Raw genomic sequence first — 27,974 nt, 5'->3', positions numbered from 1 at the left:
GCAGTGGGCCAAAGGCCTGTCTGCAGCCAGCAACAGTAAACTCTATATTTGAGCATTTAATCTTTATCTGAGCCTGAGACCTTGAGATTCTATAGAAAAACACAACTGCTAGCCTGTTAGCTGCTAATAGTTTCAGACTATTTTAGATTAGACTGGCAGGTCATGGACATTTACAGGATATTAGCTGCTTAGATTAGCAGCTTTGTTTTGATTTTGGACAGATACACATGGATATACTCTTTATACAGTTACAAAATGATGTGTTTTTGAGAAAACTATTACAGCTAACACATTTTTCCCTTCCTGCCAGAAGCAAAACTGATGCCACAATAACACAGGACGAGTGTAGGGGCCTCTGGAAGACAACTGTTGGGCCTAAACCTGACCATGTGAGGAGAGGGAGGGTGGTGCTGCTTTAATGTGTGCGTTCTGTTTCACATCCATCGTCTTCATTATTTGAAGTGAGCAGTTTCTCCTCTCGATTCATCCGGTCAGTGTGTTTTATGAAAAAGAACAATGGCGCCGCTCTTCCTGGAGCTTCACCAAAGGGGCAGCGACTGCAGTTGAAATCAGCCTGAGAAAGATCAATTTCAGAGTGAGCCTCCTCTGTTAGGCCTCTTCCCAACTTGCTTAGCGCTGGATAGTGATTCTGTGGATCCCAGAGGACCTGAGAGACCATGTTGGATCAGCCACGGAACACAAATCAGCATTAGGAAAAACTGCCAGACAGCACTTCTTCAAAGACCCCATCGTTTGGATCTTGGGGGGATTACTGCACGCAATTGTGGTGATTTTTTTTTTTTTTTCTGTGTGCGTGTGCTTATACAGTACATGCACACTTGCACGTGCATGTTGTATGTTCTTCACACACTCCTAGCTGTTTTTCACAGTCCATCTGCTTAGCTCTCCACGCTTAGCGCCAGTGTGGAGGAAGCAGCTGATGAGGAGGATGAACTGTTAGTGTTAGCATTTATTTAAGCATCTCCTCAGAGCTTTGGGTGTCTATGTGCAATAATGACAAGCTGGAGAGCCAACGTTAGCATTAAACTTTCATTTTCTATGAGATAAAAAAACAAAAAAAAAATTTGTATGCTACCCTCCTGGCAAAAGACCCTATAATATGGTGGAATCAATATCCATCATCTAATGAATAGGCTACAAAAACACAGGAGAAATGCACAGATCAATGAATCCAAGGTTGTTATCAGCGCAGTGGCTCACTCTGCTGGCCAAGGACTCTCACAATGGCCCGAAGGCCCGAACGTAGCGAGGCGTGCACAAGCTCTTTTGTCTTTGTTGTTCCCGGCTCTGAAACCGGAATCCGCTCCAGCTCTGTGTCACCTGGAGGACGTGCAGATGATTGGGAGAGGGTGTGCGTCCACAGCAGTGATATATTGATGGGAGGAGAACGCAGACTGACAGAGGTCGACGTTTATTCACAGTGTGTTACCTTGAGCCCCAGCTGCCGCTGCTGCTGCTGCCAGTACCGCTGCTTTCTATTAATTATCGGCATATGCCTTATTATCAAGCCGGTGTATGCAGTGGAGGAGGATGAGTCATTTCTGTATCGAACTCCGGATCTCAGTCCATCTTCACCGTTGACAGCTGAGTTAATCATCTTTGACAGTGTATTTCACAATAAGAGGAGGGAGCGTCTGGAAGTTTTCATTTCATTGTTATTACTGATATCTGTCTGCTTGACTTGCTCTGTATTGGAACACCCAGAAAGTAAGAAAAGGCACCATTATAAACTACACAGCTGCACAGTGGATGCATTAATAAATACTTTTACATGAAATGAGTATGACTTATGTGTCAGCACAGAGAATTCTCAGTGTTTCTCAGCACCAGGCCATTCTCCTCTGACCTCTATTCAATTCAGTTTTATTTATATAGCGCCAAATCACAACAAAAGTCACCTCAAGGCACTTTTTCGAGCAGAACCGGACTCAGGGTCATCTGTCTGGACCGGTTGGGTTAAGAAAGGGAGGTGGAGAATAGCAAGAGAAAAACATAGCATAACACAGTTTCCATGTAAAAAGGTGATAGCAATATAGCAGCATAACTAAGGGATGGTTCAAGCCTGAGCCAACCCTTAACTATAAGCTTTATCAAAGAGGAAAGTTTTAAGTCGACTCTTAAAGGTACAGAGGGTGTTCTGCCTCCCGGACCATTAATCGGAAGGTCAGCGGTTCGATCCCTGGCTTCTCCAGGCTGAAGATACTAAACCCCACGTTGCCCCCAGTGTGTCATCGGTTTGTGAATGGGTGTGGATGTGTTAGAGCGCTTCATGCATAGAGCGAGCGCTGTATGAATGTGTGTGTGAATGGGTGAATATGACGCGTAGTCCATTTACCATCCATGCTACAAACCCTTGGAGTTCTCACACACTCTTTTCTTGCTGTTTACACCCCCCCCCCCTCCACTAACCAGCAGCTGTGTGTGATGCCATCCATTCTGTTCCTTTTTGCACATTTGCATTTGACATTCTGACATTTCTTGTTCATATATCACAATTTTCCTGCAGGTTTTTGCTTCTTTTATACTTATTTACATCCTCTTCCTTCCTGCTTGATGTGCAGTTGTAACAATGCAATTTCCCTGCGGTGATAAGAAATCAGATTCTGATTTGTTTTTGGCTCGACTCCTGAGTGAAAACTCTGGAGACTGTTGTGTGTGAAAATCCTAGGAGATCAGCCGCTTCAGAAATAATAATAACTACAATCATGCCGCAGTTGAGAACACATTTTTTTCCTCATTCTGAACATTAACTGAAGCTGCAGGATTTTATACATCGCACTGCTGAGAAATGATGAATAAGCAGGTGTGCAGGTGTTCCTAATAAAGTGCTCAAAGTGCTCAAGTTAAGTATTTGTTTATTTAGACATATTGCATGGCCACATAAAAGTGCAAATACTGTATGTAAAGACTGGCCTGTCTCACCTCAGGGGGATAGAGAGTGTGTGTTGTGCACAAAGAAACAGATGAAGGGCACATTCCATCAAATTAAATTGGAAATTACATTTCCATTTCAAGGTCTTCTTGCTCATTAGGAGCCAAGAATTCATTATCAAACCTCTTTGTCCTGGTTTGTCCTTGTAAACTGCTCACACCACTACTAAATAAGTAAAGACAAACACAGGACGTCAGCACCGAGGCAGCGCCTGCATGTCATATAATCAATAAAATAATGATGTCGGCAGTGCTAACAAAATTCCGTCCGAGCATTACAAGGGCTGGAGCACCATTTTGGATATTGTGATCATTAATTATGGTCGTGCATGTGATCACAGAGCACTAAATGGAAGAGGGGATGCCTGCAGCGTGAGTGTCTCCAACAGATGTGTGCGATCAGATTAAAGTGCAGAGTCGTAATCAAAAGAATGCATTTCAAACAAACATATAGACATAAAACACTTCCTGCTCAGCCACATGCCAGCCCTGCACAGCAGGTCGCCATCTCATTCCAATTCCTTTAAATGCACGTTTCACACGGTCCATTTCAAGGAGAAAATAACACGCTGCCTTTGATGTTTAACACATCAAGACTCCAATTTTTTGATTTTTTTTTTTTCCTTCCTGAGCGAGTCCTCTCGACCGAGGCCAACTTCTCAAGAGTGTCTGAACACTCTGAGCTCACGCCGTGCATGAATTGTGCAATATTTGAAAACACCCAGTGAGATCTGCACCCTCTCTGGTGCACAATCATTTAAGGATGCAGAAAATGAAACGCACATTTTTCGACAGAAGTGACCCGGAATGTTACCGCAAACAATGTGACACACCCACAACTATCACAGAACCAGTATTGTTCATGAATTCATATCTGAAGTCAGTAAACTGCTGTTACTCTTTATGGACGGTTTTGAAGAGGCCACAGTATTTATTTATGAGTATGTTGTGATGTCTGCCTATAAATTCAAATATATGTATTTAGAAATGACTTACTGACTGACTGAAAAACACACACACACAAAGCATAGCTTCCACCCAGCATTCACAAGCTCCGCCACATAAAAGGTTTATCTGTAGATTGTTCATGTGAGGAACTGCATGATAATTATTGGCAGCAGTGGGAGGTCAGAGGAGCAGCTTTATGTATTCTTTCTTTCTTTTCTTCTTTTCTTAATGAAAGGCAGTCTAAGGTAAAGGTCTCTATTCTTTCCCAGTCCAGATTCAAACTGCTCCCTTTTGAGATTTACTGCTAAAACAGGATCAAATGGTTCCATTAAAATAGTTCCTCTGTCTTTGTGTGTTATGCACAGGACAACAATCCTGTCTCTGTATCAGTGTTTTCTTTTTCCCACACAATCACAATCAACTGGTGCATAATAGGACCAATATGTCAGTGTGAAGAAACAGAACACACTGGATCACGGTCATTATTAAATGGTAACTAAATCTATCATCTTCATATACTGGTTCCCACCTTCATTCATTATTCTATAGCATAACAAAAAGCAGTGCTACAGTTAACTGTTGCACACAAAGTTAGCATCAGGTTGCCAACTTCTCTGCCACCCTGAGAGCTACAATGACTCTGTTTACAAGCAAACTAAACTTCATTCTCAGTTCTTCCGGTTTCAGAAGATTTGCAACATCTCTGTCCAGAAAGGCTCCCTGTTAAACCAGACTGAAACCTCCGCCTGCTTCATCTTTATCCACAAGGGTGTGTGTAATACACAGTCCCAAAATTTATGACCACTGACATGTTAGCATGTCAGCCTGTTTTTGACGATTAGACATGTATAGCAACCAATAATGTAATACCTGCCAATAACGCAACACTTTTAGCCTTTTTAAATGTAATTAAACCTAATAATGTAATAACATTTTTTTAATTTTATTATTTGTTATTGGCAGGTATGACGTTATTGGTTGCTACAGACATGTATGCGACTCCTGTTTCTCCTTAATGTTGCCTGGTTAGTGAGTTTTTTCAAATCATATTCTTCTTTTTCCTTACAGCTCCTCCTGACAGTCTACAATAACGTGATGAAAAAAAGTCAGACCAGGGACCAAGTCATCTGTCAATCAGCCAAAACAGTCACTTTTACAGTTTCAGTTCGATCCACAACAGATTGTCCTCTGACTGTCCGAGGTGGGAGCAACCCTGAGCTGATGATAAAAGTTAGAATCTGAGTCCGTCTTTTACATGATTGGATTCTCTGTCCTCGGAGTGACTGTGCTTTAATAAACGACCTCTACTGTGTTCTGTTCTATTTTGCTGTCCTCCTCTCAGTGCCTCCGTCCACTGCAGTAAAGATATTCAGGCTGCCCCCCCCCCAAAAAAAAGAACTTGAAATGGTTATAAATCCTTGGTAAACATGTTTTTTCTGCTCCAGGCGGAGCCATTTCTTATCCAAATGGACTACCTGCACAGTGTGCCTCCTCCAGCCGAACCTCCACCGCCCACCCCAGACCATACTCCATCACAGAGATACGCTTCATCTGAGCTTCATTAACATATGCAGAGTATTAGGGTGATGTGGAACTGAGAGCAGCAGCAGCAGCTACGTGGATCTGTATTCTTTATGTGTATGAGATGAATGCGTCTCATTTCTACATATGGTATCCCCAGGGGGTTGCTTCAAACCTTTTGTTTGCACACCAACTCAAGAATAATGGAGGAAGAATTAGAGTACAGAACTTTGTTTTCTTAAGACTTGTATTCCCACAGGAATACAGGCTCAGTTACACCATCATTATAAATTCTCTCAGTGGACAAAGGTCACTACTGGATACTGAAAAAAAAATTGCTGATGGGGGAGCTTTAGAAAGGATCAAATAATGAGGAAATTCAGAACGGCACATGTGCAGGATAGGCTGTACACATATTAACATGGAATTTATCTTCAGTTAAAAAACATCTTTGTACAGGATCTCTAGAGGTTTAAAAAAGGCGGAGCACACATACAGTACAGATATATCATGTTTACAGTCCAGACACAAATACCACAACTAATAAATACGGACAAATGGTATATACAGCATTTACAGTACAGGGGAGCTACCTGTCATTTACAAACAAAGTCTCATCAGTGATTCAGCTGCAGGAAATGATTTGGAAGGTACCACTCAATGACACTGACTACACTATAAACACTTTGGCGTTGGCATGCAATTCCATCAAAGGGACAGCCGGGACTTAGGGCTAGGGTATCATATATCATATATATGTATGTTTCTGTTCTCTTTAATACACACAGCTGTATCTTTATGGATTGGACTAATCAGGAGGACTGATAACAACCCTAAATAACCCATTCTTTTTGGAACCGAACATTAGGTGATGTATTGGTAATATTCTTTAACAGTGAAGTGAATAGAAATGGTTTAGCTAGTGTATATACATGCTATTATGATGTACATAGTGTCACCTACATCACAAACAAGTGCTGAGGTTTATCTCTCAGGTGGGAGTCAAAGGGAAATATAACCTCTCTCTGATAACTGAAACCTTACTGCTGTGGATCAAGTGTATTGATTATATCAACATGTAGTCACTGTAATACCTCTGTGCTGATAATCAATGAGACCATGGCTGATGATCGGCAGACTCAACGTTTCATAACTGCTGCTATACTTTTATCATTCTACTTTTATTCTAAGTCTGTAGTATGGTTGGTTTTACTGACTGTCAGTGATGGTTTCATTGATATCAGTATGCCACAGTATTGGTAGCAGCCCAGTCCACTGTCAGTCACAGAGGAGGGGGGTGTGTAGTTGTTATAGGGAATCAATCTCTACCCTGAATCTGGTGACGCTGCACTTGTCATTCCTGATCGCCGCTCTGTGGACTTCTGATCATCCTGAGGTCGGGAGACTTGGTTCATGCGGGCTGATTGGCTGTCTGGGCTCAGTGCTTCTCTATGATTGGCTGTTTATGGTGATGCTTCCTCAGCCTGGATCCTGGAGAAAAAGACACGTGGTTAGTTATTAGTTTATCTCCTAAAATCAAAAGCCAGTTGAAGAAATGTTGATGGTAAGACAGAGCGACTCTGCTCTGTTTTTTGTTGTTGTTTTTTTTCAGTGTTTTAGCTTCCATTTTTCTCAATTCTTACGGTGCTTCAGGGTGCTTTGGTATCCTGGAGTCTGGAAGGTTCGGCTGGTTGCGGGACCCTCCCCCTCCGCTGTGATGGCCTGGACCTCCAGCCTGTACAGACTGGCAGGGTGCAGGCCCGACACCACCAGAACATTACCGCCCTGACAGAGAGGAGAAAAGACAAACGCAGCGAGGAGAGGAAGCAAAAGACAGTCCGAGTTTAAAATCAAGGTGTGTGAAATTGTAAGGAAGCTGCAGACTAAACAGCTTCTCTCAGTGTTTATCAGCCCAGTGGACCCTGAGATTTGTCTGCAGGGAAAATACAAATCTGAATCTGCATTAAAAATATTTTAACAACTTCACCTGGAAAGACAATAACAAGAGAAAATGGCTTATTTTACCCTGCTGCTAGTCTTGGATAAATGTTACAACAGAAAGAAATTGAAAAAGATACCAAAATTGCATTTTGTTATGTTTGGAATGAAAAAAAGAAGGTGAAAAGCCTTGCACTGAATGGGAAAGTTAAGGAAAATTAAAATGCAGATTTTTCAGTTTCAGTTTTGTTGTATCTGTTTCATTATTTTTCTTTTTGCTTTTAATTATTTTCATGTGTAATTTTGGCATCATGTATCTTCTTTCTAATACCAGATTATGTCCTGGTCTGTAGCAGTAGCTTATTTCAAATATTCAGGTGTAAATGATCTTGCATATAGCACCTGCTGCTAACAGTGGATGGAAAATGTTTTTAAAATAATGTACGAACATAACTATTTGGATTTTTATTAATTTAACAACATTTAATAACATCAACTGTTCAGTTATAGTTTCTGTACATAAAACAATAACAACAGGTAAAATAATGTTTTTAATCTGTCTTTATAAAGTCAGCAGTATGAATACATTTTTTTTTTTTATTGTCAAATGTTAACATGTTGGAACTTTACAAAAACATCTCTAATGTCTCTTTTTTCTTTTGTTGAATCTAAACTCAGAAAGCTGATAAATTCCCAAGAACTTCTGTGATTACTGACTATGTCTCTCTGTACTTATTAAAGGTAATATAGGAATTAGATTATCCTTCACATACTGTATGCCTGCATTAGACAAATGTCCCATTTTTTTCATCTTCAGACGAGCAGCTGTCACTGAGAGACTCTCTTGGTTACAACAGCATTTGTTCGGAATTAACTGCACATGTACCATTGATTATTTTCACCAAAATAAATTAATGAATTATTGGGAAATATTCCCTGAAAATTAATTGTTACCGTTAAACCTTTAGGTGCTGCAGTTATTTTGAGAAAACATTCAATTCTGATTTCAAGAATTCAAAAGGCTGCAACATGGAAGTGTTTGGAGATAAAGGCTTACTGTAAATGAGAAAAATGTTGAATATGACCCAAGGTTTATGATAAATGTACTCTTCTAACACTCAACAGACGTCTCAACATTTTGCATGATTTCTCTGTAAGTCGCTCTGCATCGCTGACTACGAGCGCCTCAGTCAGGAGGGCGTCTTTCAAACTGGATTTCCTCATACACTTTGTATAGACACACGCCCTGAAATGGTGTTAGGATTGAAGCAGCACGTGTCCGCAATGTAGTTGTGGAAAGTGGTGACAAGATTTGGCACTCTATCTGGAGATATGGTCTGTTTCTTTCAGTTTCGCTGCTTGTTTGCTGCGTTGTTGTTTGGAGCTTAAAGGGTTAATGCGTCCTCAACCTGTACCTACCGGGGGCAGGATCTGGGACTGAGAGATGAGGCTGTGAGGCAGCTTGTTGTTGTTGTGGCGGTTAGTGGGGATGACCTCCGCCCAGGTCACCTGGTACCCAGTTCAGCTGCTGGTGAGGCGGGACCTTGGACAAATCCCAGCTGAAGACGGCCGTCACGTTGCCTCCCCGGATCTCGAAGGACGCCGTCAGGTTGGCTGCCTTCACCAGGACCTTCTGAGAGGATGCTGCTGAAAAAAAAAAAAAAAAAAAAAAAAAAAGCACAGCCAGGGGGTTAAATGAAGACAGGTGCTGGGATGGCGAGGGAGCTCTTGCGACATGATCATGATCTCCATGATGAAGCTTGTAGGCCTGAGGCGTGAGCGAACTGCCAACGAGTCCCCAAAAGGAGCATGAAAAAGACAAAAACTAGAACATGCTGATTGATCAAGCAGTTATTTCCTCTAAATTCTATTCCATTTCAAACTTTTCTTCTCTGTTAGAAATGTGAAGTCTCAAATTCCTCGGTTCTTTCTGCCCAAATTTCTTTCTGAAAGTGATTTTTTTTTAAAATGGTCGACATTTTGGAAAATACACATGTTCAGACGATGACATAAATGTAATGGGTTGTAAACAGAATGTGTACAGGAAGTGCTTTAGCTGAAGCAACTGCATTAATAACTGTGTTAATAATTTTTATTAATTGTATGACTGACGGCAGCCATTTTGTCCTTAAATTACTGACATTTCTGTAGTTTGTTTGGAATTTCATTTACATTACAGGAATTACATTACTGTGACTAAAAGTCTTAAAGCCTTAATTAGCCCTTAAGAGCTGTATACAAAATGTGCCAGTTTGCTTCATATTCACAACAGTAGCCATCTAGAATGCAAAGGGTGTGCTTATATCCATAAAGAAAAATAATCCATCACTTTGGCTCCCAAGGTAAAATCATAAATCACAAAGGTAAAAAGGGGTCTCACAGGTTTCTCCAGGACAGGGGATGGATTTGGGACTCTTGGCCCGTATGGTGGCGCAGGAGGGAGTGAAGAAGCTGGTGCTTTCTGCCAGAGGATGAGTCTTCTTGCTGACTGGCTGCAGTAGGACTTTATACCTACAGGCAAAGAGCAAGCCCTGCAGGCTGACAAAGCTCTCCTAGATCGGACAAAGACACAAAATGACCGTACCTGATTGAAGGGTGACATTGTGATGCCACTGACATCACATGCTTATCATTTATGTAACATTGGCAGTGTTGTTGTGGGGAATTTTTAGGTTACCTGTGTGCTGATCTTGTCCATGGGTCTGGTCTGGTTGTGTGCACAGTACTCTGGTCCCCATTGGATTCTGTAGAACTCAACTGAAGGATCTACACAAACAACAATGGATAGATGTACTTAAAGGAGGAGTCAGGAGAGAAAAACTCATAACATATGATTTAAATAGATTTAGATTTAACACAGCTCTGATCATTCCTGTGGAGTTTTAAGCTCAGAGAAAACACAAAGAGGTGAAGTAAACACGTCTACAGCTGAGCTGATCTCTGCTGTGTGTTGTGAACAGACAAGCTAAGAGCAACAGACTGACAGACTCTGTCTACGCAGCTCAGTTCATGTTCATACATGTGGGTGGTTTACAGATACTGTACATCTCACTGTGTCATCCTTAAACAAAGTGCCTTTGTGCTGCGGCATAATTACAGATGATCAGTCTTCTAAAAGCTCTGTACTGTTTGTAGAAGTGACAGGTGGATTCTTCACAGTGTGTGTCAGAGGAAGACAGACTGCCTCATTTATCTTGATGGCACACACTCACATCAGCTCATGTACAGTATGTTCATCAGAAGTGGGAGCACAAGCACACTACTCCCTTCACTTTCAACACTCGGTGTCATGATTCATCTCAGAAATGATTCTCAATTCAGAGCTAATTATTAAGTCATTAAATGCAGTTTCCAAGTTGTAATCATGTGTTCCTGTGTTAATCATTCATCTCGTTGTACAAAAAGTCTTTTTTTCTTAATCTAAATTCTCCTCTTTTCTCTTTATTTAAACTAAATTAAGCTAATCAAATTCAAACTCTCAAAATCTGACTGTGATTAGTTAGCCCTGGTCATCATTTAAAACCATATTGATCATTAGCCAATGGATAGCTAGAGGAGCAGTGTTATAGCAGGAGTGGTTTGGATTTCAGCAGGTGAACCAGTTTGAAATCATTACCCTGCTGCCGCTTGTCTAACATCACAGGTGAGAGAGGTTTGGTCCTTAGCAGCTCCTCAGGTCACTGTATTCACTAAGCTCCGCCCACTTTAAAGAGATCCTGATATCCCACTTGTAATTAAATCCCACCCTCATCACTCTAACTTCCCTTTAACTGTGACTTTATAGATTAGAGATTAGAGATTAGATTAGAGACTTTATTTGCCATTTGCACAGGTACATGCAAGTACTAGCACATTGGAATTATTGTCGCTGAAGAATTCTTTAAAAAAGATACAAACATTACGATATAACACAATATTAAACAATAAGAAAACATAACATAGACATAAAAAATAAAATAAAATATAAACAAACAAGATAAATATATGTACACACAATATGTGCAATATATGTACAAGAGCAGCATGTCAGATTTTTTTGCACCGGTTTGGATTGTAAAGTCTATTATTTGGAGTGTGAAGTGATTTGTGGAGTGAGGTAGTTCCTTCCTTCTTTACAACTTAGAAACTGTATTTAATGACTTATTAATTAGCTTTGAATCATTTCTGAAATGAATCATGACACAGAGTGTTGTTGGGGTGGCTGTGGCTCAGGGGGTAGAGCGGATCGGAAGGTCAGTGGTCCCCTGCTTCTCCAGTCTGTGCTGAAGTATCCTTGGGCAAGACACTGAACCCCACGTTGCCCCCCGATGTATCATCGGTGTGTGAATGGGTGTGGATGTGTTAGAACAAGTGCTGTGTGCATGTGTGTGTGAATGTGACGCGTAGTGTAAAGCGCTTTGAGTGGTTGATATGACTAGAAAAGTGCTACATAAGTCCAAGTCCATCCATTTACCATAAAGCACCAAAATGTGGCCTTCTTAAAAAATGAACTAGATCACTGGAGTGTGTGCATGCTTAACATTATCTCAGTGCTACACTCTGTGTGTGTGTTTTTGGCATGTTTGAATCAATACTGAATTATAGAAGAACTGCAGTAAGTCATTTTCTTCATACTGTACATACCAGTGCTCCTCTGCCAGTAAACATGAACCCGGAGCTGTCCGTCCTGGTAGAACGGTGTCCCCACATCCAGAATGTCACCTGTAAGCTTGCTTTGGGCAGAACCTTCAAAATAGACAAAATATACATAAAATTCATGAGTAATCATTTAGTAAAAATACAGGACAGAAACTGGAGCTCATAGACCTCATTATAAACATTTTTTTTCCTCATGTTAATTGATTTAAGGATGGCATACAAATAAATTGAACTTTAAAAACATGACCATTCCTTTGGCCCTATTTCAACAACAAATACTAGGTGCACATACTCTGTGGTCATCTCTAGGCGCACCAGCTACTTTGGTTCATGTAGGTGTAGAGCTAGTGATTTGGAAGGCCTGATGTGACCACACTGCACCACCACAAATCCCCACCTGTGCGCCATGCCCTTTGCACTTGGCACCAAAATACTCCACAGATGGGGAAAGACAATTACAAGTTTGGGAAATTACCAAGTGGTCAGGGCATCACTTGCACCGCTCCTTGCACCACCACTAAAACAGAGCATCCAATCCAGTCTTGATCTTGAATCTTACAGTGGTAGTTAGTTAGTTTAGTTTTCTATCCTTTCGGAAATGTTCTTTGTGTCTGTGGCAACATGTCAGACAAAAACAAATAACACAGACACCACAGCAATAGCATTACATCAACAGACCCCCGACAAAATGTTCCACAAAAATGTAACCTGCAATATGGGATTTAGAACAAAACCACAGGCTCATGTCTTCAAGATCTGTTTAACAATACTATAATCGAAGGTACAAAAGGTCTCTGGGTGCGGGAAGTCCATACAGGTGGTACAGATCTCTTTCTCCGGACCAAAATGTTGGAAAACACGCATCATTTCTTTTTTAACAGACTGACAAAAGATCATGTAGAAAAACATTTTAATCTTCAGCACTCCTGTGTAACAGTTTTTTCTTTCTCCAAGTTTCTACTCAGCAAGGAGAGAAGAGGGCACCACCGAATCACTTCCACCATTTTAAAATGATGCATTCACTTGAACATTCATTTCCCTAATTGTTAAGAACATTTACTCTTTTTTCATAATGTCAGCCTGTCATTTTGAAAGGAACGCTGTGACATTCTAAATTAAAGTTAAAAGATTTTTCTGCTCCATCACACTGATATGTTAGTGAGTGTGGAATGCTAAGAGTGTGTCTGGGTGAAGTGAAGCTCTGAAATACAGAGGATCAAACATTTAATGTTGCAGCTGGAAAAAGTCTTTTAGATATTTAAATCCCCGAAGGTGTTTTTTTTTTAAAATATCACCATGAAAAAGTAAAATTCAAAAATCATACAAATACATTTCAAAACCAAGAGGAAACATTTAGTTCAGTAGTGCTAACTCCAACGTGCTGCTGTTTTGAAGAAACTTTGTGAAAGAAGCTCTCAGCTTTGCAGCAGACAGGAAGACATTTTCATTTCTTGCACATTATAACAAGGTTTTCAAGCTGAAAATTAAAATGCCAACATCTCCTTTTTGATTATGTAGAAATACATACTGCGCTGTGTGGAGAAGTGGAGGACGGCTCGAGGTCCTTTGAGTTGAGTTTGCCCCCAGTAGCACACAGCCTGGACCTCCACACTGTAGCTCCTGTTAGACCGCATGCTATCCAGCTCTATCTGGCTCTGTACACACACACACATATACATTCGCGCACAGGTGACACACAATCGCAGAAAGGAACATTTCACTTCCTGTACATAAATTTCCTTCCTTTTGCAACTTCACAATCTACTGTAGGAGTTTACATTGATTACAAGAAAAATCAAATTTTTCAAGTGTCACATTTCACTTTCTTTTCATTTTAGTAAGAGCACTAAGTACTATATTACAATTCTTCATGTCAAGTTAGAAAAACTGAGTTCCAGCATATTAAAAAATGCTTCATTGTTGCTTTGAGAAAAATAGCTGCTTATCAGTCATTCTGTGCAACATTATTTCAAGCTATATCCCTATACAGTTCAATCTGTTTCTATGTATATAGTCCTGTGTATATTCTTCTTTTTATTTATATTTTTATAATATTGTCTTGTTTTTATCTTGTTTGGTATTTTTGTCACATTTATGCCTTTTTCTATATTTTACAATCCCTGCTGCTGCTGGAAGTTAAAAAACAGTGCCAGGTAACATCAGGGCATTTTCAGAGCACTGCAGTATCTGTCAATCCTCACCCCTCGGACTGTCTTCCTCCTCTTGGTCAGGGATAAAGCAGAGGACTGTCCAACTGCAGTCCAGCTCCAGCTGACCTTGTAGTGGTGGACGGGAACATCCAGGTCAGCTGGCATGCTCCACTGGAGCCTGGCTGACACTGCCCTACCAGGGCCAAAGCTCATATTGGCCACTCTTAGCTCAGTGGGAGCTGGAGGACTGGAGGGGTCTGTGGGAGGAGGGGATGTTGTTAAATTTGTCACAGTGTATTATTACATAGTGATGCTGAGATTAATACTGTATCACAGTAATTCAAGAAAACCCAACACTCGTAGATACTTTTTTCCCATATCTTATCAATAATTAATAGTTTGTTGGTCAATGATAATGTACCATCTTGCTTTAAAGATATTGTCAGATCCATTTGTTCCTAATAATCTCTTATTTCTATCCAGAATTCTTGAAAATCTATCTAGTTATCCCTCAACAAAAAGTGGAAAAGTTCAGCACATTGGACAAATTTCAGACTGGTTTTAGGAAAGCTCAGAGCTCCATATTAGGCCCCATTTGATTGTTTAGGGCCCCAACCCTCTAGAACAGCTTACCTGAGGAACCTCGACTAGAAACCTCACTGTCTGCCTTTAAATCTTACTTTTACCGAATGGCTTTTACACCAATTATTTTATCTGTAACTTTTATGTGTTCATTTTATCCTTTATTTCTACCATTTTAACTGCTTTGTGTGTTATTTTATGTGTTGCTTTTGAATTTAACAGAATCTATGTTACTTTATTCTCTGTCTTTGATTTTGATGGTTTTCTTGTTCTCTTTTCTTTCTCCCTCTATGTGAAGCACTTTGGAAGAGTTGTTTTGAAAGGTGCTGAATAAAGATGGCTACTGTCTGACCTCTGCTGGACTGGAAGTGCCTGCTGGGCGTGGTGAAACCTCTGGTTCCGTGGCTGTTGACGGCTGCCACTCTGAACTGGTACCAGCGTCCAGGCCGGATGTCAGACAGCCTCACCCCCTGCTCTGTGGTCTGTGAAGGTTCAGGTGATGTTGGATTAAAGTAAATATGAGACAAGACACTCTGAAAAAAAAACAGGGCACATCCAAATGCTTTGTGGCTGTGCTGTTTGGTAATATACATGCTTTTGGATATTGCTGCCATGTACTTGTTGCACTATTGATTGTTTGTATGTGTGTGTGTGTATGCTGGACATTTCTTGGGGGTGTGGGTGTATGTATGGCGTAAGTAGCTTTGTTTTTATTGTGTTGGATGAGAAGCAAGCAAGACAAATTTCCATTAGGTGGGTAATAAAGTTAATCTAATCTAATCTAATTAGTCCTAGTATCACCAGTATGTATATCCACTCGCTACCAGTGACCTATTATGCTTTTTAAAGCATTAATAGCCTAGTAGAATAGTATGATTATAAATAAGTTCACAATAAGATTAAAAAAAATGTAGAAAGGATAAAAATATTATTTTAAATAGAATTTAAAAATATAAAGCTATATATTTTGCCATGAAAAAAAATCTTAATTGTTTCAGTCAAAAATGTACAACATAGAAAGGCTGATATTACATAAAAATTGTGTTCTCATATTTGTTTAATAATAGTTAGATACAATAATATACATAGGGTGAAGTGAACTAACCTGTGCAACCACCTGCCAAGGGGTGGCAGTGTCTTCACTGGGCTGGATGCCAAAGTTCCACCTCCTCTGCAGGATGTAGACCACAGGCTCAGCTGAGATGTTAAAGCGGGAAGACCAGCGCACCTCCAGCTGACCGGAGGAGAGTTCTTCAAAGCCCAGCTCTTTCCTCGGCTTCAGAGGAGCACCTGTGAAGATGAATGTTATCCTGTTATCAAACAACAAACCATTACATGACAGGTGCTCTGAGTTCAGTTAGATCGTTCAGAGAAGGTCTATGGAAACCAGGATACATTTGGTGTTTTATAAAAAGGTCTACACCAGCCTGGTGATTTCCTATACCCCTTCCATATACCACCATCTCTGGTCATCCTGCAAATTTTAACTACTGTACATGCCAACAGAGAGGACATGATGCTCTCAGTCAGCTTAGTCAGTGTCCCCTGGGGTTGCAGAGATTTACAGATTTACGCGCTCTGGTGTGAAAAGGAAAAATAAGTTTCCCCACGTCTTTCCTCTCTCGTCATATGTGTTACCATCAGTGAGGCCCGCACATACTGCTGCAAGCTCACAGGATCTGTTTTGCCTCTGCTCTCTTTGATCCCTCCTCTGACAATGGGGGCCTAAGTAGGGCAAGCTCCACCTGACTCAGACTCACTGTTTGTTAGCAAGAGATTTTCCACCTGGAATTACCTCATTTATCTGAGGAGAGGCCCAGGGGAGGCTGAGATGACATCTTATTTAGGTAGAAAAGAAGTTTATGACAGTTAAAGTATGTCACAGTGTGTAATGCTTAATTGTAATGATAACAATAATAATAAAAAAATAATAATAATAGAACAGCACTTTTCTGACAATAAACACAGCTTTACAATAACACTGATTTGACTGATTAGTTGGTGAGGTGCAATTATGGTGCTCATTTTCTCCTTTATTAAAACACCTAACGTGCAGGATCAGTGAGGGAGTAATGATAATGAATGTTCAGTGTCTTACTATACGACAGTCAGTAAAACTGTTACTCACAATTAATAGTTCATTTCTAATTAAAGCTGCTGTCCTCCAGTTGAGACCCTTGTTTGTCAAAAAGCAAAAGTCCAAATACTGCTTCTTCTTGAGAGTTAATGTTAATGTGCAGTGTTCCCTTTTGCCTCATGCAGTCACATCTAGTGCTATGAGCTCGATACATGCCGTACGTAGGCCTGCTGCCTCCAGGAAAAGGCAGATCCTCCTCTGAAGTCCCTCATATATAAAAATTAGAGCATCACAACCAACAGTGTTACAAACTCACTCAAACACTGTGTGGGCCAAGTGGCAGGGGACTAACGTTCTGTCCCATCCTGTGCCTGAAAACCTCCACTGGAAGTGACTGGATGCTGCAGCTACAGAACTCAAGGCTCAAGTAGCATCACTTCTGTCTTGAAATCTTGTTGCTGGGTACTCACTATTGTGCAACTAAAATACAATCATTCATTTAACTTTTTTCCCTCACTGGATCTATGACATTCACTCTACTTACCCTTGTAGAGGTCCTTAGGAGTTTGGCAAGTGTGACCGCAGCCGTTGGAGCAGCATTTCTTCTGAGCCGGGCATTCCCGGTCGTGATCACAGCTCTCTACGCAGGCAGCCGCAAAGCCGCTGGCTCTCTCTGGAGGTGGACAGCTGCCCTGCTTCATCGCCAACACTGACTGGAGGAACTCACAGCTGGTCACACACTCCCAGTGCTTCTTGGGAAACACCCGCTGGATGGGGTGGAGGGAGACAGGTTAGCAACGCAGGCTAGGTAACTTGCTTGTGACTTAAATTTACTGGAACTGTTGGGCCTGAAACTGTAATGTTAATGACTATGCATTAATTTACTTAATGAGAAAGATTCTATTATGTTCTGATAGCTAGTTCTATTTCAGGTCGCTGTGTAACTGTTTTGAGGTATTGCAGTGTGTGAATTTGTGAAATGTGTGCACGCAGTAAAGCAAAATGAAACATTATCCTCTGTCTAGTGTTTTACTACAAATACAAAACACTTTCTACAGAAGCCTGGAAGGTAAGTGAGCATGTGGTTTTTGTTTGTTATTTTCCACTCGGCTCATAAATGTATAATTTTTGGCAAGACCAAGGCTGGGTACAAATGTTAATAATATTCCCCACAAAAATATCCTGAAGATGTAATGAAACACATCACAAAAAAACTGGAAAAAAAAAAAAAACTAGCTGATCACAAGCTGACAGTTTGGGATATGTCAACATTATCAAATAATAATATACCGAAAATATTTCTGATAATTTAAAAAGTGTCAAATTTATCATAATCTACCAATCCATAGTCTTTTCTTCATTCATTATTGTATGTTTTTCCTTGCGAAAAATCATGATCCATAATTCTAAACTATTAACAACGTGTAGCTGAAGTGTAGTTGTTGATGCAGAGCATCTAACCAAACCTACTGTGATTCATTAATGTTGACGTGTTTGCATTGGACCCTCAGTAGCTCTACACAATGACCGCAGGCTGGTTTGAGCACATAAAAACGCCTTCTCCTAGTGCACTGAAAGCATACAGTGTGACTGTACATTGTATTGTACCTCACACAGCTCTCTGCAGTTGTTTTTCCTCTTCATCTCCCAGGAATCTTTGCAGGGCTCCAGGCACTGTAGATGTGAAAGCAACCAATGTGAGTAAGAGTTAGAGTCAGATATAAATAAGAAGATTTGGAGGTGAATCTATCTCTTGGGACTGATTAGGAGAAAAATATTTCAGCTTCTCTTACCACTGAATGCTGAACTGACTTAAAAGAGTGTCCGAGAATTTCATCCACTTAACATCTCTATCCCAGGTAACAATAACTCCTCCGGCATGCTAATATGAATCATTCAGACTGTGAGTTTTATTATTAAAGCCCAAAGCACTGACCAGACTTTTATCAAAGCAGGTCTGACCAAAGATAAGCTTTATCTGCCAGATTATGATCTGTCATCTCGCTGTCAGATGAAAGTTTGCTTTCAAGATTTCAAAAGAACAAGTTGTATTACCAACAGTCCATACAAATGTGTAACTGTTTTCAATGAGGATGCATGGAACCACTTCAATCAACAGCAAAAATACACTGAAATACATCAAGACACAGGTAGACACTTGAAGTGATCAGTCACCACCACAACATTGGACATTGTTGTAGCTAGTAGTCCTTCAATATTTCAATAGATTCAAATGAACTGATTAAAGGTGGTGTGTATGTGGCTTGAAGGTATGTTCAGGTCAATCCTCATATAACTTTGGTGTCCTCAAATGGAGCTACAGTACAACTCTGGACATGAACTCTGGACTCCAGAGTCAAACTCCTGTGCTTGTTAATGTACAAGAATCCATCCTGGGTGAATGTAACATTTCCTGAACAAGCAAAAATATATTCCTGGCTGTAATAATGTATTAGTAGGAGTATTTAAAAGTATGGATGAATGCAGTGGCTCAACCAATAGTCTCATAGGCTCAAATAAGAAGTGTAAATGTAATCTGGGGTTGCTGGTGTTACAGTGTATGTCAGCACACACGAAAAAGTAAGGGAAAGCTAATGAATGTATTTTCAGGCTGTTTCTGGAGCATGTCACCAATTAACAGCATCACCCTCTATACCGTAAGCAGAGGTAGCCCAGGGGAGCCGGTGTACACTGATTGTAATTTCATGCTGTAGTGAGAAACAGTGGGGAGGAGAGCAATGTACAGAAGCATCACAAGGACATAGCAAGTTGCTTGAAAGTTAGAGAAGTACTGTAAACTCAACAAACTTGTGTTTACTGATGCCTGCAGATAGCATTTCTCAAAAGTTTGAATCAAGTTCATGGGAATTTGCTCATCCAGTCTACATATGTTTTATGGACTTGGAGTATGCTTATGTCCATGTCCCACTGCAGGAATAGGGGTGTGTGGAGAGTTGGGTTCGTATTCTCAGTATTGGCCTCCACTGGGGTCATCCCCGATCGCCAATCCTGTTTGTGATTATCATGGACAGGGGGCACAGCTGTGGGGTGAAGTGTGTCCAGTTTGGGAATCTCAGAATCGACCTGCTACTTTATGCAGGCGATGTGGTTCTGTTGGCTTCATCAGACGGTCACACCTTCAGTATGCAGTGGGGTGGTTTGCAGCTGAGAGTCAGCACCTCCAAGTCTGATGCCAATGTTCTCTGCAGGGCTGGGTTGCTCCCTTCGGGTTGGGAGTTAGTTGCTGCCTCCGTATCTCAGAGTCTTGTTTAAAAGTAATGGTAAAATGGAGCATGAGATTGACAGGTGCTTTGGTGCAGCACCAGCAGTAATACAGGCATTGTCCTGGATCATTGTGGTGCATAGGGAGCTGAACCGGTAGATGAAATTTTCAATTTACTAGTCAGTCCAACACTTATCTATGGTCATGAGTTCAAATTCCTGCATAAGGTGGCTGGGGTCACCCTTATAGATATGATAATGAAAGCACTCAGACATCCATAGGGAGTTTGGAGCAGAGATGGTGCTCCTTTATGTCAAAAGGAGTCAATTGAGGTGGTTTGGGCATGTGATCAGGATGCTTCCTCTGGTGTCTTCCATCTGAGGTTTTCTGGTCAAATCCAAATGGTAGGAGACTGTATATTACATCTGGCTGGGGAACCACTCAGGATCCTCCTGGAAGAACTGCAAAACACTGAGAGGGACATCTGGAAAAACTTCTTTAACCTGCTGCCATTGCGAACCAATTCTGGATAAGTGGTACAGATAACAGATAATGGATGATGTACTGTAATATGCTTTAACTTCTGAGACTTTATAGCATACAGGGTTAAAACAACTTGTTTTGTCCAGGGCCAAGGGAGTGGCAGCTTTATAAAGGATCTGGCAGGGACTGGTTTTCTCATCATCCTGGGGCATGTTTTCTCCCAGTGAACACGGTGAACAGGCTCATTTCTAACAGCTGTTGAAGATTGTGAAAGGATGCGTACTCGTGTGTGTGTGTGTGTGTGTGTTAGTGTGGGATATAATGGTTGTCAGGAAACAATGAATAAATTTGTAGGAAAAAGGCTGTGCATAGAACTTCATGACAAGACTCTTCATTAACTCTGTTAACCTGCACCATTATTTTACATTAATTAATATAATACAATTAATTGGGACTGAGAGGAGGAAATATTTTCATTAATACACACTGAGATTATCATTTAATTAAAATTATGATCCAGTCACTCTCAACTAAATCTGATATAATGAATTATAACAGGGATTGTCCCAAAGCATAACCAGTGTCATAGTATCTCACACATTACAGGCTGTTGTTTTCATTCATTTCATTACAGCAAGAAAATCAACAAACATGGGAAAATTTAGACTTATATCACTGTGTCTCATCCCTGCTTTTATAGTCATGGGTACATTGTTATTCTGTTGTAGTACTGTGACCACACACCACACAGCAGCAAGACTGATTTCACAAGAATAACAATGTTTGCTATTAAGGATTATCAAACACCAAGTTTCATGTCTGCAAGTTAAATGGAATCCAAAATAACTGCCCAAAAGATGAGGGAAAACCAAGAGCTTTAAAAGAAATGATCAGCAGTACTATAGTTAATGGGATCAAACATAATTCAAAGGAAAACTATGGTTTATTTCAACTGTTACAACTCTTTTTTTTCATAGCTCTGGCCATCAGTTCTGATCTCAATGAATGAGATCTCAGAATGCAGCATCTGTGCTAAAAGTATAAAGCCAAAATAAATCACAGATAGAAACAGGAGCAGTAAGTCAACCAGAGATGTTGGAAACAAACATTTGAAGACTAAGGCAAACGCTTTCTGCTTCAACTATGACTTGCTGTGTTTCCTGAGGGATTATTATCAATATTTCCCTTTTAGTTTAACCTCCAAATACCTGATAGATGACCTGAATAACCAGTTGGTTGGTTTGCAACTTGTCTGACTGTCTGACTGCCTGTGTGAACACAGACTTAACGTATCAGACTGTTTGCAATGTTACCCTGTTCCATGATGTCAGCATTTAGTTTGGTGAGTATTATACCCTCATAAGCAATAAAACTGATGGTTAGAGCTATAAAAACAAAATGCAAGTTGTAACATTCCATTCTTTTTTAAGCAAGACTGTATAACACTGGCCACTATGTATTAACAAATACAAGATAATGGTAACTGCAAATACATAGTGTAGCATAAGGGGAGTTATCAAGTCAGTGAGCTGATTTAGTAATAGTTCTTATATGGCAATACCTATCTAAAGTTGAGCAACATTAACCACAAGCTACTGCTAACACCAGACAAAATAAAGCTGTAGCATAGGGATGTGTTTACTGCATATTAATCCATTTTATTATTTATAAGAGGAACAATGTGTTATTTTGTTGTTATCAATTTGCCATGCTTGATACCCTGCACATATAGGCTATAATAAGTTCTGTTATTATTGGTGTTTTACCATGTGGGCTGAAATGCTGCCTCAGAGCCTTTTCCAGGAGTAACTGGTGTGTACCACTGCTAGGTAAGAGTGGAGAGAGGGAAAAAAAAGTTGCTTCCACATGGACATAGTGCACGTGGAGTGAAGATCTTCCTGCTCTGCAATAGAAAATGTCTTGAAGCATGTCTGATAGCCCTGTGCCAGCCCTGCCATCTCCCATCTCCCCTCCCTGGTCTCCACAGGAAGGACTTGTATACTAATCCAAACTGACGTTCCCACTCTCGTGCCATTCCCATTGTACCTCAGCGTCAGTTAGTTTTCCGCCCCATTTCAAGCTTAAATCAAGCATTCCATTCCACTATACCGCAAATAAAGCTGACTGGGGCGAACTTGGTGATGTGGTTTAGAGAGATTTGAGAAAGCACCTAAGTCACCAATTGCAGCAAGACAAAAGATATTTTTGTCTCGGTTGAAGAATTTTGTACCAAATTGGAATTGGTTTGGGATCCAAGCTGATCTTTTAGGTCACAGAACATGGCTTGTGTTTATCTGGCTGCAGTGTGAAGCTGTGTGTGTGTGTGTGTGTGTGTTTTGGCAGTGGTTGCGCTCCCCTCCTCCATGACCAACCAGAGATAATGGGGCGAACAACTTCTCTGCTGACCAGTGCAAAATGCTGTTCTTTTAGTGTTTGACGTCGTTTGATTCGCTGCCCAGACAAACCCCTCGGAGAGGAAACAGGCCCCATGTTTGTCTCTGGCTTCCTGTTTCAACAACTTGCACTGTCTTTGAAAGTGTTCCAGACCTTTAAACATCCACAGACAAGACCCCGGCTTTTCCCAAGGAACGAACTGCGAGCAAATCATTTCACAAGTACTTTCATACGTTTGAAAATATGAGTTCGAGGGGAGGAGGGGAGAAAGAAAATGGATGTCTGGCTCTCAGTCAAACATCACAACAAGGCTGTAGGGAGTATTGAAGTCCACTAATGACTGCCAAGTGCTACTGAAAGAAGGTCGTTACACCATGCTCGATGCCAATTGTCTAGGTTGCGAGCTAAGACACCAGTGTCACCGCATACACACAATGTCCCTCCATGGTTCTGATGCTACAGTAGTGCCATCTTAAGCTCTTTTTTAAGAGCTGAATCGAACTGGACTGTGTGGGAGTGTGTTGCTAATCAACACTGGCACTTGCAAATGGCTGTCTGCCTGGAGGAGATAGTGACAGAAGGATTAACAAGCACTCATTACCACCAGGGCCTGTGAGAACGACAAGGGGCCAAATGGTCACGAGCCAAAGTGATGGGCTGTCTCACTGCAACAAGCTTCAACAAGCTTCTCATCAGGCCTCTCTGAGCTGAGGAGCTGGACAGGGGGTGTATCAATACTGGGATTACCACATTAGTGAGTTTTTAATGTGAAGGTGTCAGGATTATTTCCAAAACTAAATCCAGATAGTGACAATGTCCAAAACTGAAACAACACACTTTGTTTCATTTTATCACCTGGAAGCCACATTGAACAACAAGAACATTTTCAGCGTCTACAATGTGACATATTTTTGCTAACTGATCTAAACACACACCTCTTACCCATAACATTGCTCAGGTAGCCACTACTACTGCATCCATGGTGTGTATTTTGAAAACTGGGTGCTAATGTTGTCCAGTCATCTGAAATGAACATACTTAGCCATATATGTATTTTGTTCTGATATTGTTTTTCTTCGAAATGTGCAATAAACTTAAATCTTATCTATTCTGTATATAATTTTATCTGCACAATTTAATTCAAATGTCTGTAAATATTAACAATGTATATAATGTCCATTTTGAATAGTGTCATATTTTGAAGATTGGATTAATGACTATTCTATTTTATTTATATCATACCATTATTTATCTGTACTTGTGAAATGGAGCACTGCAATGCAACAATTTCCCGCAAGGGACTAATAAAGGATTCTGAAATGAAATCAAAATTTTCCTCCCACTCACAATTTTCCTGTGAACTGTGTAGAGGCTCAAACCATCATGTGTGTTGATGATGAGAGTATTACACATATTTCGCATCTGCTTGTTCCAACACTTCACTGATGTTGTAAGGTTATCATAAAAGTATCATAAAAGTGAAACATGCAAACCACAAATGCTCTGTGTTTCCCACGTTCCCCAAATAATCAGCATGAAGTATTTGGTATTTTTAGTAGCTGCTATAATTTAAAGTAATCTTTGGTGTAATGTGGATGTTGTTTATGATTCAGCATCACTGGTTTGTTAGTTGATGTAAATTCAAATCTTTGGGTGAACAGGCCCTTTATACAAGCTATGCTTGACACTGAAAACAAATCAGTTTATGGTTCTAAAGCATCATCATCAATCACAAGTATCCAAACCACAATGATCAGCTGTAATGTCGACAGACAAGCCCCTAAAACTCAAAACTAACAATGCATCTGAACAAAGCTAACCACAGCCCTGACGTAGTGAAGCTACAGCTTCCGCAAATCAAAACTGGCCTTTGATTAAGAGGCTGCAGACAAGATGAAAAAGCTCAGTCAGTGGCAATACTTCAGAGAGCAGCTGTCATCGCAGAACACCTCTGACTGATGTTAATGCTCTACTTTTAATAATCTACATTTAAAGCTCTGCCGTACATTGATGAAAACTTAAGTGCACAGACGACCACGTTACTCTGGAGTAAATTGCCCGCAGTGATATTCTTTAGAGGAATGCATTGATTTCACGTCACACTGTAACAGCCTCTCATTTCACAATTAACCGTGATTAAACAGGACTGTAATTTGGAGGGCATCTGAACTCAAAGCCAATAAAAAGTGCAGATAAAAATCACAATATCAGTTTGAGTATGTTGGAGTAATCCACCTATTTTTTTTAGCCAGTTAACAGGGGAATCAGAAAAAGAGCCGGATGACTTTTATCTCAGCAGTATATCGTGGTTAATGTGGACAAGAAAAGAGACTAAATCTTTCTCTGGTGCTACTGCTCAATTCATCTGCTCATCATGAACTATCGAGAGAGCAATGTCATCTGATAACCATGGTAACATATGTGCCTCTGCTGATGAGTGTGGAGATTTTCCCTGATCAGAAAGTGAAAGGGAGAGCTTGTGTCCTACTCCAAATGTTTAATCAGTCACCCATTAAAACACATGATCCTGCAGAGAACATATATAAACACACACGTTGCTGTACAGTGACCTGCTGAATCTGAGACTCTAACTGTACAATTTCTATGTCATCCATCCATGTATCAATAAAGAGTGAAAAAATATTGTGTCATCTTCATCAGTGTGCTTGTATTTTTACACAATAAAACAAGAAACAGTCACACAGACACAGTAATCAGGTAAAAGCTTTATCCACTATTAAGTGAGAGGATGCTTAAGATGTAAGCTGCAACATAGTATCATCATATAAAATATGCTCCTCCACTGACATGCCAATCAAAGAACATGTACTGATAAAAACACTACTGTGTTAAACACGATAAGATGAAGCAGCTCCTGGTTTCATGAACTATTCCGCTGCCATGAAACATTCCCTCACTGTGATTGTTCATTAAAGGGCCTGGATATCTCACTTTACAAGCTCTTAATAATGCAGCTGGAGAGACGTCTGATGCACTAACTTGTCATCACAATTACCCATCACTAGGATCACATGGTTAGCAAAGTGAGAGGCTGCTAAGATGTATTAATATCTCCATTGCTCAACAAGAAGACAAATCTCCTCATGGGGACTGTTAACTATCTAAAAACACCAGGGCTTAGTAGTTGCACAGCAGCTGTGAAATAAAATTATCAGGAGAATAATTTCATGAAAGTTACCCAGGGTAGTTTTATGATATGAACAGAATATTGTAAGGGGAGCAGCCGAGCGTGTAGCCCATCTATTATTGTCTGCCTCTTTCATGAGTGTTGGTGTGTTAGCTGGAAAAATGCTGTGATGTATAGGATGTCTGAAAATGAAGGGCCAAGTTTGGTGATGAATGGTAGACCTGAGAAATGGGTAATAACCACCACAGTGCACCAGCATGCATCAGTACAGGTTTACACATGCACACACATACAAAGCACACTACCAGTGCTTTGGATGAGGGGTGATTTATTGCAGCGAAGGGCAAAAGGTGGACACATGCCTGCAAACATGCATCCAGGCTGATACACAAACGCACACCCACACACACACAATGTGCACACACACACACAGAGGGAGAGTGATTTATTACACTGGAAAACATCAACAGTCTCACCCAACTGGTCACCAAAGTGAAACACTTCTAAACATCGCAGACTGTACTGCAGGCACATTGATTTTTGATGTCCTATTGTTAATCAATATAATAAAATGCAGTGACATTTATATGAACTACGGATACATCTATACAGTAAGTTCAAACATGTCATAACAGATTAAATGTAATAATGATCCTCAAAATCACAGCATTCATAATCCTGTTAAAAATGCAGTTATGGAGCAGCTAAGACTGATGATGACAACTCATGGTTGCTGGTTGTCATAGTTACACAGCATCCTTCCCAATGTAACTGTTGTAGGGTGCACAGCAGTCAGGAATAGTGACTGTCAGAGGATTTTTTTCTAAACGAAACACTTATGCATCAGCTCTCAATGCAGTCAGAGACAACTGAACCTGGGTCAACAAAAATGACAAAAACTAGACTGACTGAAACCAACACTGACTGTTGGTAGGAAACACACAAACAGCACTCTCCTGGGTTAAGTCTGATGTTTTGCTGACCCATCTATCCACCCCGACCTCCTCCATCTGTGAACTTTCTGGCTCTTTTACACCGTCACTCTAATTCCTCTTTTGAGTCATAAATACAACATCCGCAAAGGGCACTGTCACTTCAACAGACACAATCGTTTTGGGCATTTGCTGTATCTGAAAACTATAAGCAACTAAGAGAGCAGCTGAACAACAGAATAATGACCTGAGCATGTGTGTGAGTTGTGATGAAAGAAGGGAAGGGGTGCTGCACTTCAAAAAAGTTTAAGAAAAACCAGTGGTGGGCTATGCATTTCACACCTTCACAGGTGTCCTACCTGAATTAACCCGCCTCTTAATACCGTCATTATGATGTCACGGCTATAGAAACCATCAACAATATACAGAAACTCAGTATACTTTATACTTTACATGTATATACTTTGCACAGACAGAGATGTCATGTAGCCAGAATAAATGCCATTACTGAAGCTAATGCTATAAAAACCCATTAATACAATTCAATAGGTCTCCAAACACTGCAGCCACAGCTGAGTCACACATATCATCTCCAGCAGAAGCAGCAATATTAACTCAATACAATGACAAAAACGTAAACAATAAAATATACTGTTGGTAAAATGTATTTTACTCACCGAAAACTGCTGATTATCTGTAGACAAATTTAAAAAGCTGCTTCCGTCGAGCGGACATTTTCAGCCCTAAAGCGAACTTAGCCGAGAAGTACGACTGCGCAGATTCGAGTTTCAGCGTTAGCCTTCATAGCGATAGAAAAGAACTTATTGTTGGAACTAAGACGCACAAATAACCTCCACAACCGCGCCATTGAACTCTTCCTCGTCGTCCAGCCATTGTGGGTCGAGAAAACAGATATTAAATCTATACTAGCATATTTTAGCTTACGCTAGTAGAAATAGGTGCGGTTTGCTAGCTCTGACCACTACGC

The 27,974-nt window shown here is 40.5% G+C and overlaps 1 protein-coding gene across 1 annotated transcript in view; it reads right to left on the bottom strand.

The window, feature by feature from the left end:
• Positions 1 to 4,870: 4,870 nt before the first annotated feature.
• Positions 4,871 to 27,974, bottom strand: part of anos1a (anosmin 1a) — a 33,139-nt gene continuing 10,035 nt past the window's right edge. Inside the window, 13 exon segments of the mRNA XM_018704489.2 lie at positions 4,871 to 6,912; positions 7,065 to 7,206; positions 8,779 to 8,880; positions 8,882 to 9,006; positions 9,740 to 9,911; positions 10,037 to 10,125; positions 11,983 to 12,084; positions 13,526 to 13,652; positions 14,199 to 14,404; positions 15,082 to 15,211; positions 15,835 to 16,019; positions 17,351 to 17,573; positions 18,415 to 18,480. Of these exon segments, the coding sequence (XP_018560005.1) occupies positions 6,860 to 6,912; positions 7,065 to 7,206; positions 8,779 to 8,880; positions 8,882 to 9,006; positions 9,740 to 9,911; positions 10,037 to 10,125; positions 11,983 to 12,084; positions 13,526 to 13,652; positions 14,199 to 14,404; positions 15,082 to 15,211; positions 15,835 to 16,019; positions 17,351 to 17,573; positions 18,415 to 18,480 (1,722 nt within the window). The 3' untranslated portion in view covers positions 4,871 to 6,859.

This window comes from Lates calcarifer, linkage group LG7_2, assembly GCF_001640805.2.
Source record: "Lates calcarifer isolate ASB-BC8 linkage group LG7_2, TLL_Latcal_v3, whole genome shotgun sequence".
In the NCBI taxonomy this organism is placed as follows: Eukaryota; Metazoa; Chordata; class Actinopteri; family Centropomidae; genus Lates; species Lates calcarifer.
Note: the sequence above shows the minus strand (reverse complement) of the source record. Positions and strands in the feature narration are given on the sequence as shown.